The sequence below is a fragment of the Marmota marmota genome, unplaced genomic scaffold (genome assembly GCF_001458135.2).
Source record: "Marmota marmota marmota unplaced genomic scaffold, marMar, whole genome shotgun sequence".
In the NCBI taxonomy this organism is placed as follows: Eukaryota; Metazoa; Chordata; class Mammalia; order Rodentia; family Sciuridae; genus Marmota; species Marmota marmota.
Genome location: NW_026000140.1, coordinates 3309654 through 3324946, shown reverse-complemented (window position 1 = coordinate 3324946; position 15293 = coordinate 3309654). Strand labels below are relative to the sequence as shown.

At 33.2% G+C, this 15293-nt stretch overlaps 1 protein-coding gene and 1 pseudogene across 2 annotated transcripts in view; one reads left to right on the top strand and one right to left on the bottom strand.

The window, feature by feature from the left end:
• The window catches only part of LOC107158776 (albumin-like), a 34287-nt gene extending 22934 nt beyond the window's left edge, over nt 1-11353 (bottom strand). For both annotated transcript variants that reach the window (XM_048785780.1, XM_015505263.2), the window contains exons 1-10: nt 11068-11353; nt 10326-10383; nt 9255-9387; nt 7103-7314; nt 6438-6570; nt 5553-5650; nt 3929-4058; nt 2836-3047; nt 1659-1791; nt 451-548 (exon numbers count right to left, since the gene is read on the bottom strand). In XM_048785780.1, the coding sequence (XP_048641737.1) occupies nt 451-548; nt 1659-1791; nt 2836-3047; nt 3929-4058; nt 5553-5650; nt 6438-6570; nt 7103-7314; nt 9255-9387; nt 10326-10383; nt 11068-11146 (1286 nt within the window). In that variant the 5' untranslated portion in view covers nt 11147-11353. The remainder of the gene's footprint in view (nt 1-450; nt 549-1658; nt 1792-2835; nt 3048-3928; nt 4059-5552; nt 5651-6437; nt 6571-7102; nt 7315-9254; nt 9388-10325; nt 10384-11067) is intronic.
• Nucleotides 11354-12938: 1585 nt separating this feature from the next.
• LOC107158770 lies at nt 12939-15088 on the top strand (annotated as a pseudogene).
• The last annotated feature ends 205 nt before the right edge of the window (nt 15089-15293 follow it).

The following is a 15293-nucleotide window of genomic DNA, read 5'->3' as shown; positions in this document are numbered from 1 at the left end:
CAATAGGAATGCAATTTCCCATATTATCTAAGTCCATATCTTTGTCATGTTTTTGTATTCAGCTTTTATATTACTTCTTGAACTACTGCTATTCAAGGCCTACTACTTCCTGCTCTGTAAAATGCTGCTAGGGTTCATTTACTCACAAACTATCCCTTAACCTCCAAGGAACATCTCCAGTTGATAAGCCAACATTTGGCACTAACCCTCCCAGACTACATACTCCCAGTCTCAAAAGACCATTTTTTAAAACTGTACATAAATAGAGGCCTCTGCGTCCCATAGACTATATTTTCTCTACTCTCCAGACTTTTTTGATAAAGAGAGTTTAGAAATATATGTGTATCTTTTCTATTAAAAGTCATATGCTAGGCAGCCTATATATGAAGTATTAAATAATAGCAAATTGGTCAAGGAAAAAAAAATCAGTGAATAAACAAAACTACTTACGCATTTTGGAATTTATATTCCCCAAGTTGCTCATAGAGATCACAGTTTTGCTTGACTATATTCTGAGGCTCAGTCACAAGAGGCTCAAATTCCTCAAACTGAAACATAAAAGAATCCATTTATAGTATCCTTCTGAGGACCAGATACTGGTCACTTTTTACCCCTTCCTTCTTTCTTCCCAAAACCACATGAGTAGATGTTCAGTGCCACATCTGTCACATCACATCAAATTGTTTCTCTTATTTGACAAGACTGTATAGTGAATGTAGTTAAGAATCTTTAGTCTCTGGAGTTCAGTGGCTGGCGTTGGAGCCAGGCCACTTGACTCATTTTCCCGTGATGCAGCTTTACTTACCAGTTCTGAGATTCAGAATCCTCATCTTCACAATAGAGGTAAAAATAGTGCTCACCACCCAGAATTACGCTGGGAATTGACTAAGCTAATGAAATTAAAATAGCACCTAGTACATAGTAAAAGGTCAATAAATGTTGGTCCTGAGTATTATTATTATTATTATTATTATTACTACTACTACTATTATTATTGTTAGGCCATCTCTCCAGTTGGATCCTCAGCTCTCTGAGGAATGTTGCCCTCAGCATCAGTTGCAGGACAGTGCCTGGCATACAGCAGCTTCTTGGTAGAGGAAAGAAAGTCTTTCTCTGATTCTATAACAGTTTGGAAACCTTTAATATATACTAGTAGGCACCCTAAAATCCTCCAGAACAGGTGTATTCTAACTTATCATCTTGTAAAACATTTCCTAAACCTTCTCAAAAAGATTTTAAAACATTCTAAAGAAATAAAGTTTCATCACCTCCCTTAAGATATTATCTCCAGTGCTTGATATAATCTTGTGTCAGGTTAACCTTCTTTATATATAAGTTAAATCTCTTTTAATTGACATTTAAATTTACCTGACTTTATTTGGTTCTCAGGAATATGGAAAACAGAAATGATGGCCAATATTTTGTAAAATTAGAGATTACTATCTTCATATCTTTCTTTTCTAGACAAACTGTTCTAAAATTTATTAACCATTCTATATAAGGCTATTTTTCCCTAAGATGTTTAAGAGCACAGAATTGAATTCATCTCAAGAAAATATGTAAATTATACTATGTCTCTTTCAGTCTTGTATTGTTTTTCTTTCTCATTATTAGAATCAGCAAAGAGCTGTATTCTTCTTTTCCTGCAGGACACCTACCACATTGCCATAGCATGCGGGAGGATCAGCTTCAGCACAGCACTTCTCCAGTTTGGCTTCATATGCCTTGGCAATTCTCAGCAGCAAAAGGGAACCATACTCAGGGTGCCTTCTTGAATATTCATACAAAAACCTAAATAAGAGAAATATAGATTTAATTATACCAACGAGCAAGAATGTGTACATAAATAACTCCAAGTGTAACTAAAATTCCCAAGGTCTGAATTTGACTAAACCCCATGTAGTGAAGTTTATTGGCAAAGGACTTGGGGTTCTTCCTGTGCTCAATTTCTGGTTCTGCCATTTATTTTACTCTATTACATTAAGCAACTTATAAAGACTAAAGAGTCTTAGTTTCCTCCTCTGTAGATTGGGAATGATAATAATACTCATCTCATATATTGGGTTATGAGAAATACATGACACAATGTGTGCAAAACATATATTGCCTGACACATCTTAAATATGTCATGAATTGTACCTGTTATTTTTATGTATGTGTAATTTTATTTGGATTACATCTAAAAAGCATTTCACTAGACAGAGATATATTCTTAATTTTTTTCCTCTTCATATGATAGAAATCTTATACAACACATCATTTTATTAAATATTATTTAATGCAGAAAAAAATTACTGTAATCCAACTATAAAAAATGTAAAGCTGGTCATTATTCTTGTTGATCATATATAATCATTTGTTATTTAGCTGCCTTATCATACTACTGAGCTTTTGGTATTTTCATTCAGATACGAAACACCTATTGTCAAATTCTATGCTTTTTCTATACATATTTGATGCCAACATACAGATGGATCGATAGGCAATATATGTTCACATATATTTTATATATTTAAAAAATACCTGTTTAATAATAATTAAGCAAATGAATGTTATATACATAATTTGTATACATACAGATATTTCTAGAGATATTCCCAGAAATATCCTAAGGATTAACAAACATTGATCTTTTACCATGAATATATACTGAATGGCAATGTTTGAAATTAATTAATTGTTTTAACCTTTAAAGACTGGAAGACAATGGGTTGAAAAAGCATCCTGGGCAACATGGAAACTGTAGTAACTCCAAAGGAAACCCTAGCATATCTTCCTAGATCATGATCTTGCTAAATCAAGCACTATGAAAGGGTAATTCCTTATCTAACTTACGTGCCCAAGAAGATATCTTTTGCCTCAGCATAGTTTTTGCAAACATCTTTATCCTCAGCATAATCAGCTGTTAGTGCTGGTAAGTCAGTAGGCTTGTCATCTTCCAGCTCAGCGAGGCAGTGACTTTTTTCCAACGGGGGCTTAGCACAACATTCCCCCACTTTCTTGGAGATTGTGTCTTGATTATCACAAATGTAATTGGAAAGGGTTACCTGTGAGGAGGTCAACAATTGTTCAACATAAATTGGCATTGCTACACTTTCTCTCCAGACCATTGTGATGTTGCAGAACAGGTTCACTATATTCCAAGGCTGTTCATTCACAACCAATGTGGCTTCAATGAATACATATCCTCAGTCAGTGCTTCTGAGCCTGGAGCCTCGTAACTACTAAAACATATGCACTTGATCACAAAAGACAAGGTAGGAACCAGTTGTCATTTATTTGTTTATTATAAGTAATTAATCTCAGCTACTTATTAATTTCATATTTCCACTGTTGAGGAACTTAAGTTTTTAAATTGAAATCTCATGCTATTTTTTTTTCAAATTTGCCCTCAAATTAAATGCAGGAATTTTGAAACCAAATAACTAAGTAAAGATTTTAACAAATGAGTCAAGATCACAGTCATGGGTCTTGTTTATATGTGTGTGTGTGTGTGTGTATGTGTATATATATCTTAAATTTCCAGGAAGTGTCATGATAGCTCAGGATTCTGATATATGGTCATTATTTTTGATCTTTGAAAAAAGGGAGACAATACTACAAATTTGGGGAAAGAGATTATATTTGGGAAAACACTTAATGAAAGGAGACAACATAGAGGGGGAAAATGCTTCATTTCCAAAGGTCTCTTGAGATAATAGCCCTTCTTCAAACCCACTGTTCCCCAAAAAATATCTTAGCACTGACTTGCAGCTGTCCTCATTCAGTTTCAGCCTAGATTCTCAGAGTACGACTTAAAGAGGTTACAAATGGGTGAAAAACTTTTTCAGGTGATTTAGTAACTGACAATTGTCCTAGTTATTCTAAGCACATTTATTCTACCAACTTAAGCATGTGAGCTACAAAAGGAAAATTAATGGCTCTTTACCCTGTCATGTACATCTTCAAGCAGATCACCATCACAGGATTCCTTGTTGATTTTTGTAATATCTGTTGCCATCTTGGTAATTTCTGTAAATTCAGCGTGGGTATATTGCCGGCTTAGACGAGCTACTAACCTTTAAAAAAAATCCCCCCATCAATACATTATAATCAGGCAATAACTGATGTGAAATTCCTATGAAAACTCCACTTATAACAAAGAATTCAAGACTAACACATAGAATTATTTTTTTAAGTCATTGGTTATTTTAATGTTAGAGCTGAACCAAATGGTCACCTTTTTGCCTATTTTCTTAAAATTATCCATTGTATAAGTGTGTGATGGATGGAAAGTTGATGATTCATAAAATCAGCAATCAAAGAGGAATGCTGAAAGGGGAAACAGTGTGAGGAGAATCAAGTATAGAGCCCTGATCTGTCTTCCTAATGTGACTTCATATCTTCTTAGCAGTAAAAACCTAGGCAAGTTACTTAACTTCTCTGAACTTTAGCCTTCTCAGTGTCACAACATCATGCTAAATGGAAGGACTATTTTGAAGAATAAATTATATAATGCATGTGAAAATATTTTATAATCTGGGAAGTATCACACAAACTCCATTTCTTTGTTTCATTCATTTTTTCCTTCCTGCCTGACTACTAAAGTTCTTCAAGAAAATTAATTTCATAACATCTACATAATGAGGGAGTTTTTATTAAGCATACTTTTGCTAAGAAATTGATCCAGCACAGCCTCTAAATTCTATGACAGGATATAAAAGGCTAATGTCATCATTCTTTCCAAAATCATTTTAGGACTATCTAAATGCTGTAAGAAGACTTCTTTCTCAGAACCAGTCATTGCCTGCATAAAGTGTATTTTTTTAAGTTAGAGATATTTTGTTTATCAATTTTGTTGGGTTTTATGGTTTTGATGGTAGGAATGATAGGCAAAGATAATTCATTTGAGAGTCTCTAGAGAGCATGCATAATAGCTACTATTTTAATTTTAACTCCTATTAATTATATTGATTCATTGTTGACTGACAGATGAGGGATTGGAAGGGCAGGTAATATATTTCTTAGTTCAGATACTGAAGAATGTTCACAGAATCAACTAAATACTATACAAACAGAGACCCAGGCAAAAACATGAGATTGAGAATAGAGTTGGAGCTATGTGAAAACTTCAAGTAGTAACTGTGGCTTAATTGGTGACTGAATTTAATTATCGGGACATAACAAGAGGAGTAGACACCTTCAGGTCATTGTAGGAAAGAATAAAATTAGATAAAAGATACTGACTAGAGCTCTGTAAAAGAAATAGATGATTAGTGTAAGATTCCTATTCTACATAAACAAATAGAATTTATATGACTTCTTTTTAGGACAAAAATGATTTTGTATTCCAAATTCTTTAACAACTTAGAAAAATAAGACAAACAATGTCAACTTCTTACTCATTTTCTGAATTTCAACTCTATTAACTCTCTATCTTTTAAATAACAACGACAACAAAATATATCTGTATGGATTGGGAGAAATTACACATAAATATATGCTTTTGTCAACGGAACCATTATCATTTTTACATTTTTATAAAGATACAAGTTGTGTTAAAAAATATTTACCATGCTTTGAAAGCTCTTTCACCGAATTTCTCAAAAATGCTACACTTGAGTCTATCTTTGGCAGAATAAAACTTTATTTTCTTCTTCAAATTCTCAATCTACAGAAAGAAAGCAAATTGAAAAAAATATATAGAGATAAAATAAAACTTCTGTACAAAATACCACTTCATAAGCCCAAATGAGACTATGCCACATTCCTTCTACATTCCCAAGTACTCCCTTTGGGAAATAATTATTTTACCATGTAAGAGGAAAAATTAGTCTGGTAAAAACAGAGGACTCTATGTAATTAAAACCAGCATGGACACATTGCCAAAGAAAAGGCTTCTGAAAAAAAGTGTACACTAATTCCCAGGTACATATTATTTAACTGAGTTCTTAATTTTGTTTATAATCCGTGTAAGTTCCTTCTCTACAACATCAACAAACTCCCCAGAGAACAGAATGAGACACACAATAAATACTTAGGAAAGGAATAAATGAGCTCTTGATTCTAGTTGTAGTAATATTCTGGACTTTGAATTCTCTCTCCAACAAAAAGTCTCTTAGGAAAAAAAAAAAAAAAAAACAACCACTGTGGGCCCTTGCTGTGGATTTGACAAACACTTCATTATAGAGATCCTCAGAATAGAGAGGGGCAGGACATTTAACTATATGCACAGTGATTCCCTCCATCAGATCAGCAATGGTAAAACTCAGAAGGAGGATGGAAGCCTAGGAGAAGCCTTCAAAGAGAATAAAACTTCTTGGGGGAACATAAGAGTAAGGAAGGCTGTTGGGAACGTGTAGGGAACTTTCCTCAGGCGATTAAGCTTTTCTAAATCTAGCCACAAGATGTTCAAAATCTGAGGTTGCACTATGAACTGGTTCTTTGGGGGGGAGTACCTTTGGTGTCAGGCATTCTCCTTTATCAGCAGCTTGACAGCATTCTGTCAGATAGCTTTTATACTTTTCAGCCAAGTAAATGAGTCCTGCGCCACCGAGGTAAGGATTTCTTCTGGCAGCTTCATATAAAAAACTATTAAAAAAAAAGATAACAAGAAATCATTTTTCCATACCACATAACATTACAAAAACAATTACAATCAACATTCTTCCAAGAGCTTCCAAAAACCCAAAGACATGTCATTTACCATTAAAGCTTAATGTTTGCCTCATTGTCTTGTCTTAGTCATTCTTTAAATCATTGAAAAGAGAGGTTGAATTTGTGAAGTTTGTGTGTGTGAATCACATATATATGGTCAAATGGAGTGATCTAATATTGCTGACTAAAATGAAATCAATTCTGAGAATAACTATGTTTTCTCAGAATCTTATCAAACATGCATGTTTCAATGTTTCATATGGATCATATCCTGTTTCAAGATCAAAGAACTTTGATCATATTTTTCGTTGTGTAGAATTTTGTGCTATGAAATATTATTCCTTTAAAACTCATCCTTAGAGCAAAACTTCCAAGTCAATGTTGGAAATGGTTTGTGGTGTGGTCTTTATTATAATGAGTATTGACTTATTCCTTAATTTTAAATTTTGAAACATAGATTACTTACTGTCCCAAAGCCTTCTGGTCACTTTCTTCAAAGGAGGTGCACAAAGCATCAGGATGTTTTACATCAAGTGGAGGGATGTTAGGCATTTCTTCTTTGTGCTTTATGAAGCAATGGAATCTCTCAGCATCTTGTTTATCACAGCAGTCAGCCATAGCACCATAGGTATCACGAAGAGTGGCAATTGAGCATGTTTTCTCTCCAAAGATAGTGTCCTAAATGGAAGAGAACACTCTTCTTTTTTCTGGGCAGGACTTTATTACCAAAAAACAGCATAAAAATTTAACATACTGTTAAAGCTTGGTGAAGAAATCATCTATATTGCACATATGTATGGTATATCATATATTGAAACATCCCAGGGGATCCCATGAATATGTTTTATGCATGAGGTAGAACATAAATTTAAATATGAAAAAATTTTTAATGAAATACAAAATTCTAAACCTATCAAAAAAGGAAATTGTATAAGAAATTACTTCCCCCATTAAATAAATCCCCTTGATTTGGCTACCTCTGTGAAATTGTCATAACAATCAACTGCCACAATATTACTTATGATGAATAAAACTGAAGGACAAAAAGAGAGTTGATAGCTCTAAGGAACATTACCTTTCTTTGCTTCTTACCCATCACTAGGGAACTAGCCTATAGTGCAGCAGGTGAATTCATCTTAGGGAGGAAATACTCAGATACTTTCTCATTTAATCTGCTTCTTTTTGAGAGACTCAACTTTTAAGTAGATACCATATACAAGTTGAGGAGTAACATAAATCTACTACATATTATTACTGCATTAAAATATAGAATTTTTTCATTCTAGAAATATTTCTCTCAAAGTATTTCACTCATTGAGTAAATCCTTTTTTTCCTCATTCATTGTTATAAGTAAATATAACCATATGGAAAATTCACTGGTCTAGACAGAATTTATTATTTTTTAAATGCAATTTTAAAAATTCATATGTAGAACTAAAAAATTGGGGGAAGTAAAATTACTTATTCTGAAACAATGAGATGCGTCCAGAGAGAAACGAGAAGAGGAAAGGGTCCACTGACAATATGAACCTTGTCCCTAGAGAGGCATATATAGATTGAGTGGTGAAAGAAACACAGGCCTCTTATTTTGAAGATGTATTTGGAAATAGCAAATATTCAAGTTCTTCAAAAGGATTTTTAAGTACATTTTTTTAATTTTATGAAAGACATTAATAACTCTAAAATGATGAATAAATAACTATAACTATTATTTCGCCCGTAGCATAGAAATCAGTTGGTGCTTTCTGGAAGTAAAAATCATGCTATTACCTCAAAGAGATATTAGACTCTTGTATTCAGTTGGGTATTATTTACATTATTTAGTCAAGGTATGGGAATAACTGAAGTGTCCATCAACGGATAATAATAAACGGATAAAGAAAATGTGGATGCATAAAGAAAATGTTGTATCTATATACAAGGGAATAGTATTCATCCTTTAAAAGAAGGACATTCTACAATTGGCACTAATGTAGATAATCTTTGATGACATTGTGCTAAGTGCAATAAACCAACCACAGACAGACAAAGATGGATGATTCCTTTAATATGAGGTATCTAAAATAGTCAAATTCACAGAATCAAAGAATAAAAAGATGGCTGCCAAGAGCTAGGAAAAGGAGGGAATGGGGGGTAACTAATCAAATGCCATAAAATTTCACTTAAGCAAGATGAATAAACTGTAACAATCATCACAAATAAAATATTTCAGACATAAACTTTTAAGAGGATAGAACTGTCAAGTGTTCTAACCCCAATAAAATAAAGTTAATAAATACACAAAGATACATTATAACTATTAGCCTCTATGAAAAGAAACCAAACTTCTTGAAAACAGATTGTTACAAATCACAAATTGCCATTTAAATACACAGTGAGTAAATCCTGTGATTTAAATTAAATCATGTGTGTTCTCAATGAAAAAATCTTGTTAAAACTGTGGGCATACCCACAATATCTGTGTCCCTGAATAAACAGTGAATGACTTATCAGTCCATATGAAACTTTTGAGTGTAGCTTACAAATTCAGTCACTTAATAATAATGTTTTAAAAGAATCTTTCCTTTGAAATACTCATAATAAAGAAAAAGAAAGAATCCTCAAAATCAGAACTTACAAGTGGTTTGTTACAATCTGCCCCTGAAGCGTCAGCAGCACATGCTTTTGCCAAGTCAGTCACTTCAGCTGTGAATTTCGCAAGGTCATCATATGAGGTCTTTTGGAGATACTCAGAAAGGGTAACAAGAACCCTAAAACAAAAAACACAGAAACATGTAGCACAATAAAACTTTAACATAAAAGAGCTTGCTGTACTAGAGAGCAAATCACTTGTGTGTCTATAATCTATGTTTCTATATCTTTCTTATAATTAACCAGAAAGCCTATTCATATGAGGTATTATCTGAGACCTAATCAGGCACATGTGGCTTCCTACATAGGGAGGATAGTATTTCAGCCATGTCCTAAAGTGTATGGGTTCATGTCAGTAGAGACACATACATAGGGCAAACTAGAAAACTGTATAACAAATAGATTTAATTGTCAATGCTGGGCTTTGCATAAATCCTTTGAGTTATTTAAAATGAAAAAAAAAAAACCATACCTCATTTAATTGGGCTGTAGGATTGTAATGACCTTTAAAAAACAGGCTATTTTCTAAATTTTTATTAGATTAAAAAATATTAAAATGTTTCCAAGAAACCCCAGAACAATTTGGTATGTAAAGGGAAGTGAGTAAGTGAGCTGCCAAATGAACCATGTACTAGTCTTCCCATCATTGTTCCAGAGTTTCTGGGTAGTGTGAGAAGTCCAGATTTTAACTGTTCAATACAGTGGCCATTAAACACATGTGACTATATTTTTAAATTATTTAAATTTAACTAAAATTCTATTTAAGTTTAAATCAATTAAAATTTACATACTTAAATGCAATTTAACTAAACTTTAATACAATTTTGACATTTTATTCCTCCATTACACTTGCCATATTTAAAGTACTCAACAGCCACGTGTGACCAGTGGCTACCATATTAGACAGTTACAGAATATTTCCATCAGTGCTGAAAATTCTATGGGGCAGCAATGCTATGGAATCTGGACCCTGTTGAGAGGAGAATATAACACCTTTAGTGTATTAACCAACACTAATCAGAAACATTAAATTTGACTCTTCCATATTTTAACTTACAGGCCTTTGAAATGTTGCTCTCCCAATTCTTTAAACCGATCAATAATCTCACTATTGCCTAGGGGAAAGGAGAGAGAAAAAAACACAATATGTGTTTAAATATTAAAGGAAACAATGAATTAGATTCTACCATTTCTTTTCATTGAACTTAGGTCATTCATTGCTTCAAAATATTGGATTCTGATTATTGCAGAAAGTCTTAGGATGATGAAGTATATATTCTTTATTTACAGAAGAATTATTCAATCAGTAAGAATATTATTTTAAATATCATTAAATATTAATAAATTTATTTTCTAACGTGGGTAAGATCTAATGCTCTTATAGTGCCTATGAACAGCAACTGAGAAGAAAATCTAAAAGTAAATACAAATGGAAATCCTACTTATATTATTAATAATACAAGAGTTTTTCTGTTCTACATAGAGCAAGGTCCATTAGGTAGGCCTTGGAGATAGTGGTGAATCCTATCTTCTTCTCTGTTCTATGAAGTTTAAGTCACTCTGCCTGGCATTTCTTTATAGAGAAAAGAAATTACTTTCACTAAGTAATTCTCACCGTGTTGTTTCTACTTAAGATACTTGAACCATGTTAATTAAATAACCACATAAGCATTCACAAAAACAAAAGAACATCACATTCTAGATATAAATGCTAAAAGGAAACTTAATTCATTATTCAGGGCTTACTAAAACTTTTCGTAGGGAAAAAAAGTTGTACAAAGGAAAAACAGAATTCTTACCTGCTTCTCTACGAAACACACCCCTGGAATAAGCAGAGCTGAAGAGAAAGAGAAGGGAAATAAAGGTTACCCACTTCATTGTGCCAAAGGCTTGTGAGGTTGATAGAAAAGGTAGGATGAATGCAGGGAAATTAGCCCTAATATACTTCTTTAACCAATAATTGTAGATTATTAACTAGACTCATCTTTGTATTTCATTGGCTCCCAACTGATTACAAAATCATAAGATTCTTGCCAAAAAAATTGTTTAACTAGATCCCTTGCATATGTTTGCCATCTGGAACTGTTTTCTCCACGACACTTTGTCAATTTATTAAAGTTATGTAAAACACCTTATCAAATTTTACATAACAGTTTAAACGATTTGTACCTATTATTCATTACCATGTTCTTTATCTGCTATTTCCCATTTGAACATTTTGGTTTGTGATGTTTGCAAAAATGCAATCAACCCAATGATTCTCCTTGGAAATAAGACATATTAAATAAGAGTTAAGATCCAAATTGCATCTACTACTATTAATTCCAAGTATGCTTTTTATCTAAAAGTAATGAAAAATTTATATGCAGAGACATCTTATAGGGCTTCTATTTCTTTTGAAACCATCTGGAAAAAAAAAAAGAGTCATATTTTTGCCTCAAACACAAACTAGGAGAAAAGCATAGAAACAATAACAACTAAAATAGATATTAACAAGTTCAATGTTTCCATCCTAGCTATGGCCTAAATAACAAGCCTTAACTAAATAACTTAACTAAATAACTGAGTCAGTCAAAATGTCCCTGACACGTACAGGTACAGAAAATAATAAAAATACTCAAGAGATACTTTATAATGAAAGATATATATTTTCTATGACCTTACTTTAAATAGTTATGCACAGAAGAGCCTAGAATAGATGAGAGAGACAGAGGAGTTTTTATTGATTTGTTTCTGTTTTTGTCTTTGTTTCAGTGACTCAAAGGAGTTCTGAAAGGCAATACCAGCCTGGCCTTTCAGGCCAAAAATGAACAAAAGTTAAAGAAGATTTGCTCATGAAATTATTTCCATTGGAGAAAACTACTTTTTAAAAAGCCAGAAAACTTACATTGGAAATGAAAAAAGGAAACTGATCTGAACTTCTATAGAAAAACAGAGAAGATAATTCTTTCTTTGATAAATTATGAATTGTTCTTTTAACCTCCTCCAAGGAATGGGTGATAATTATTTGAAGTCAGTGGCCAAACCTAGCCTTTTCCTCATGTGAGCCCAGATATATAAGCAGGCATGCAATCACATCACTGAATATATTCATATTACTAATTCACAAATTCATGCATTTGTCACTCACATATATACTTTATGCATATTTTTTTATTTAACAAACAAAAAGAATAATATCTATCTACTTGATATTGTAATAAGTTATTATGCAATACAATGATAAATATCAAAAACCTTTAAAAATGATTCATTATGATAGAGTAGGAACTTTGAATGGATTTTTCTATATTTAATAAAGATTCAATATCTTTAAAATATAAAATGATAATACCTGAAATAATCTTTCCTTAACAGTACCAATATGGTGGTTTGCATGCATGTATCCTTATTAATGATTATTTGATAATTGAGAAATTAAAATAAATAATTCTTAACATTATCTCCATGCATAAATTTCATCTTAATTAATAAGAAAATTCTGAACATTTGTGTTTTGTAGATTCTCAAAGTAAGAATTCTTGCCTTTTTCTCTGAAAATCCTGGTGTGAATTCTGCATATACATTTGTACTAGGAGTAATAAAGCCCCATCATTGTTGGTTATTTATAAATATCCTATTCTTCAAATTTTTAAACTTTATATTTAGTAAATCATCAGAGAACTTTGGCATGAAGGTAAATGCAAACATTTAAACTAAAAATTTTAAATATGGTTTAGAGAGTCTAAATTTCACCTAAATAGAAAAAAAATAGCTTCAATAATTTTTAAATGTTTTCTTATGTTTATTGGAGAGGTTAAAAATAGAGAGTAGTTAGAAAACTACTTTATTTGGAAAGTATAATTGTGTGTTAATCACTGAGAAGAGAAAAAAATATCCCAATTGAAAAGCAAATATAACTGGAAATAAACCTGAGCCTTTATTCCTTTTGTCCTTTGTTTTTCATTCATTTTAACAAGGTAGAAAAGGCACTGGTTGAAAGAACATGACATATCTCATTAGACTAGTCTCACTTCCTTACCACCTCAATCATAACCTTAAACTTATACCTTCCACCCACCCTGGGATTCCTCAAGCTTTTCACAGAGCCATTCAAACCAGGCTTGCTCCCGACATGGAAATCTGCTTGGCCCAGGATTATGCCATATCCCTCTGGGAGAGATTACTAATCATGGATTTCCTCTTGGAAATAAAGTGAAACAGAGACATGAAACATGACAACAATACCTAGTAATATCCTTGGTATTTTAAGGGAATTTCTAAAACAACCATTGCGATTATAGTCATTCCAAAAACCAGGAAATTTGGACTTATTTAGAGAAAACACAGGGGAAAGGAAAATCTTTTCCTAGCATTCATTCAAGATACAATGTACATATGCAGACCCTACCTATCATGAATGGCCTGAAGTATTTTCTAAAAATACATAATAGTAGAAGAGTAAAAGATTAAAGAATCAGAGTAACTTAGAGAAACATAAGAATTTTAATTTCATATTCACTAAAGGAGATATATCTCCTAATAAAAATTAAGACAGTTGCTCAAAATGTATAAACTTATACAGGCTTTTCCAATGCAACTAAAAATTATAATCCAAATATCATTTTTCCAATATTACTCCCATAAACCCTAAAATGTCTCCAAAATATCCACTTGGATTAATGAGAAATATAGAATTTGCTGAAGGTGTTTTTAGGGATGAGAAAGAGAAAAGTTTACATCACAAAAATCAAGATACAGGGGCAAGCCCATGGTGTAGTCAATATTCACCTCTTCTTTAACTGATCCACTAAGAGAGGAAACATTATGAAAGGTGTCTAAGTAACAACTAGCTCAACTTATATATCCAGAAATGGCTGCACTAGATTTGCAATATTCCCAATCAAGTCATGGAAAATGAGTGAAAAAAAAATGTGCAGTTCACTATAATGGTGTTCAAGTCTAGGAAATCAACTCTTATCAACAACCTATTTCTTACAGATCTCTGCCCAGAAAGAATCATGCCTGAGGGTGCACAGAAAATTGAAAGAACTGTCCAAATTGCAGTTTCAACTTTTGAGATTGAAAGGAGGTCAGGAGGGACTCAGGATTTGCCTTACACTAGTGAACACACCCAGCTATGGTGATGCCATCAATAGCAGAAATTATTTTAAGAAGATTATCTCCTACATTGATGAGAGTGTAAAGGGTACCTGCATGACAAGAGGGGCTTGAGTCGACAGCACATCATTCATAACCTAGACTACTGAGGCTTTTGTCTTATTTCACCATTTGGAAAGTTAAGCCCTTAGAAGTGACATTTATGAAGACAGTGCACAATAAGGTGTGCCAGTCATTGCAATAGCTCCCACTCTCACTCTAAAGGAACTGGAGCAGTTGAAAAAATAAAACAGGTTGCTGGATGAATTGAAGAACATAGCACCAAGATCCATCACTCACCTGATGAAGAGTCAGATGAAGATATAGATTTTAAGGAGAAGACTAGACTTAAAGTCAGTTTCCCGCCCTCTGTGGTTGGATCCAATCAGTTGATAGGAACCAAGGGCAAGAAAATCAGAGGCCACCTCCACCCATGGGTACTGTGGAGGTGGAGAACTCAGAACACATCTTTCTGGAGCTGAGAACAATTTGCATCACCCACATCCTGGATCTCCAGTGAGTGAGCCAGGGCCTTCACCATTAAAACCTCCATTCTATGAGGCTCAAAAGAGGAGGCAGCAAAGTGGAGAACTACAACCTGAATAAAAACCACATATTGCTGGAAAGGAAGCTGAGCTCTGCCACCACAAAAAGGTGATTGAAAGGATGCAGGCACTCTAGATGCAGGGCAGGGATGGCCAGGTGGGGACCTGGGATACCACACACTAAGAAAGAAAGAAGAAAACACCCTAAATGAGTGCTAGAGCTCTGAGTTTTCATGAGATTGTTGGACAGGTGCCCATCCACATTTTCCTCTGTCTTTAATTTAATTTTCTTTCTTTCTTTCTCTCTCTCTCTCTCTCTCTCTCTCTCTTTCTTTCTTTCT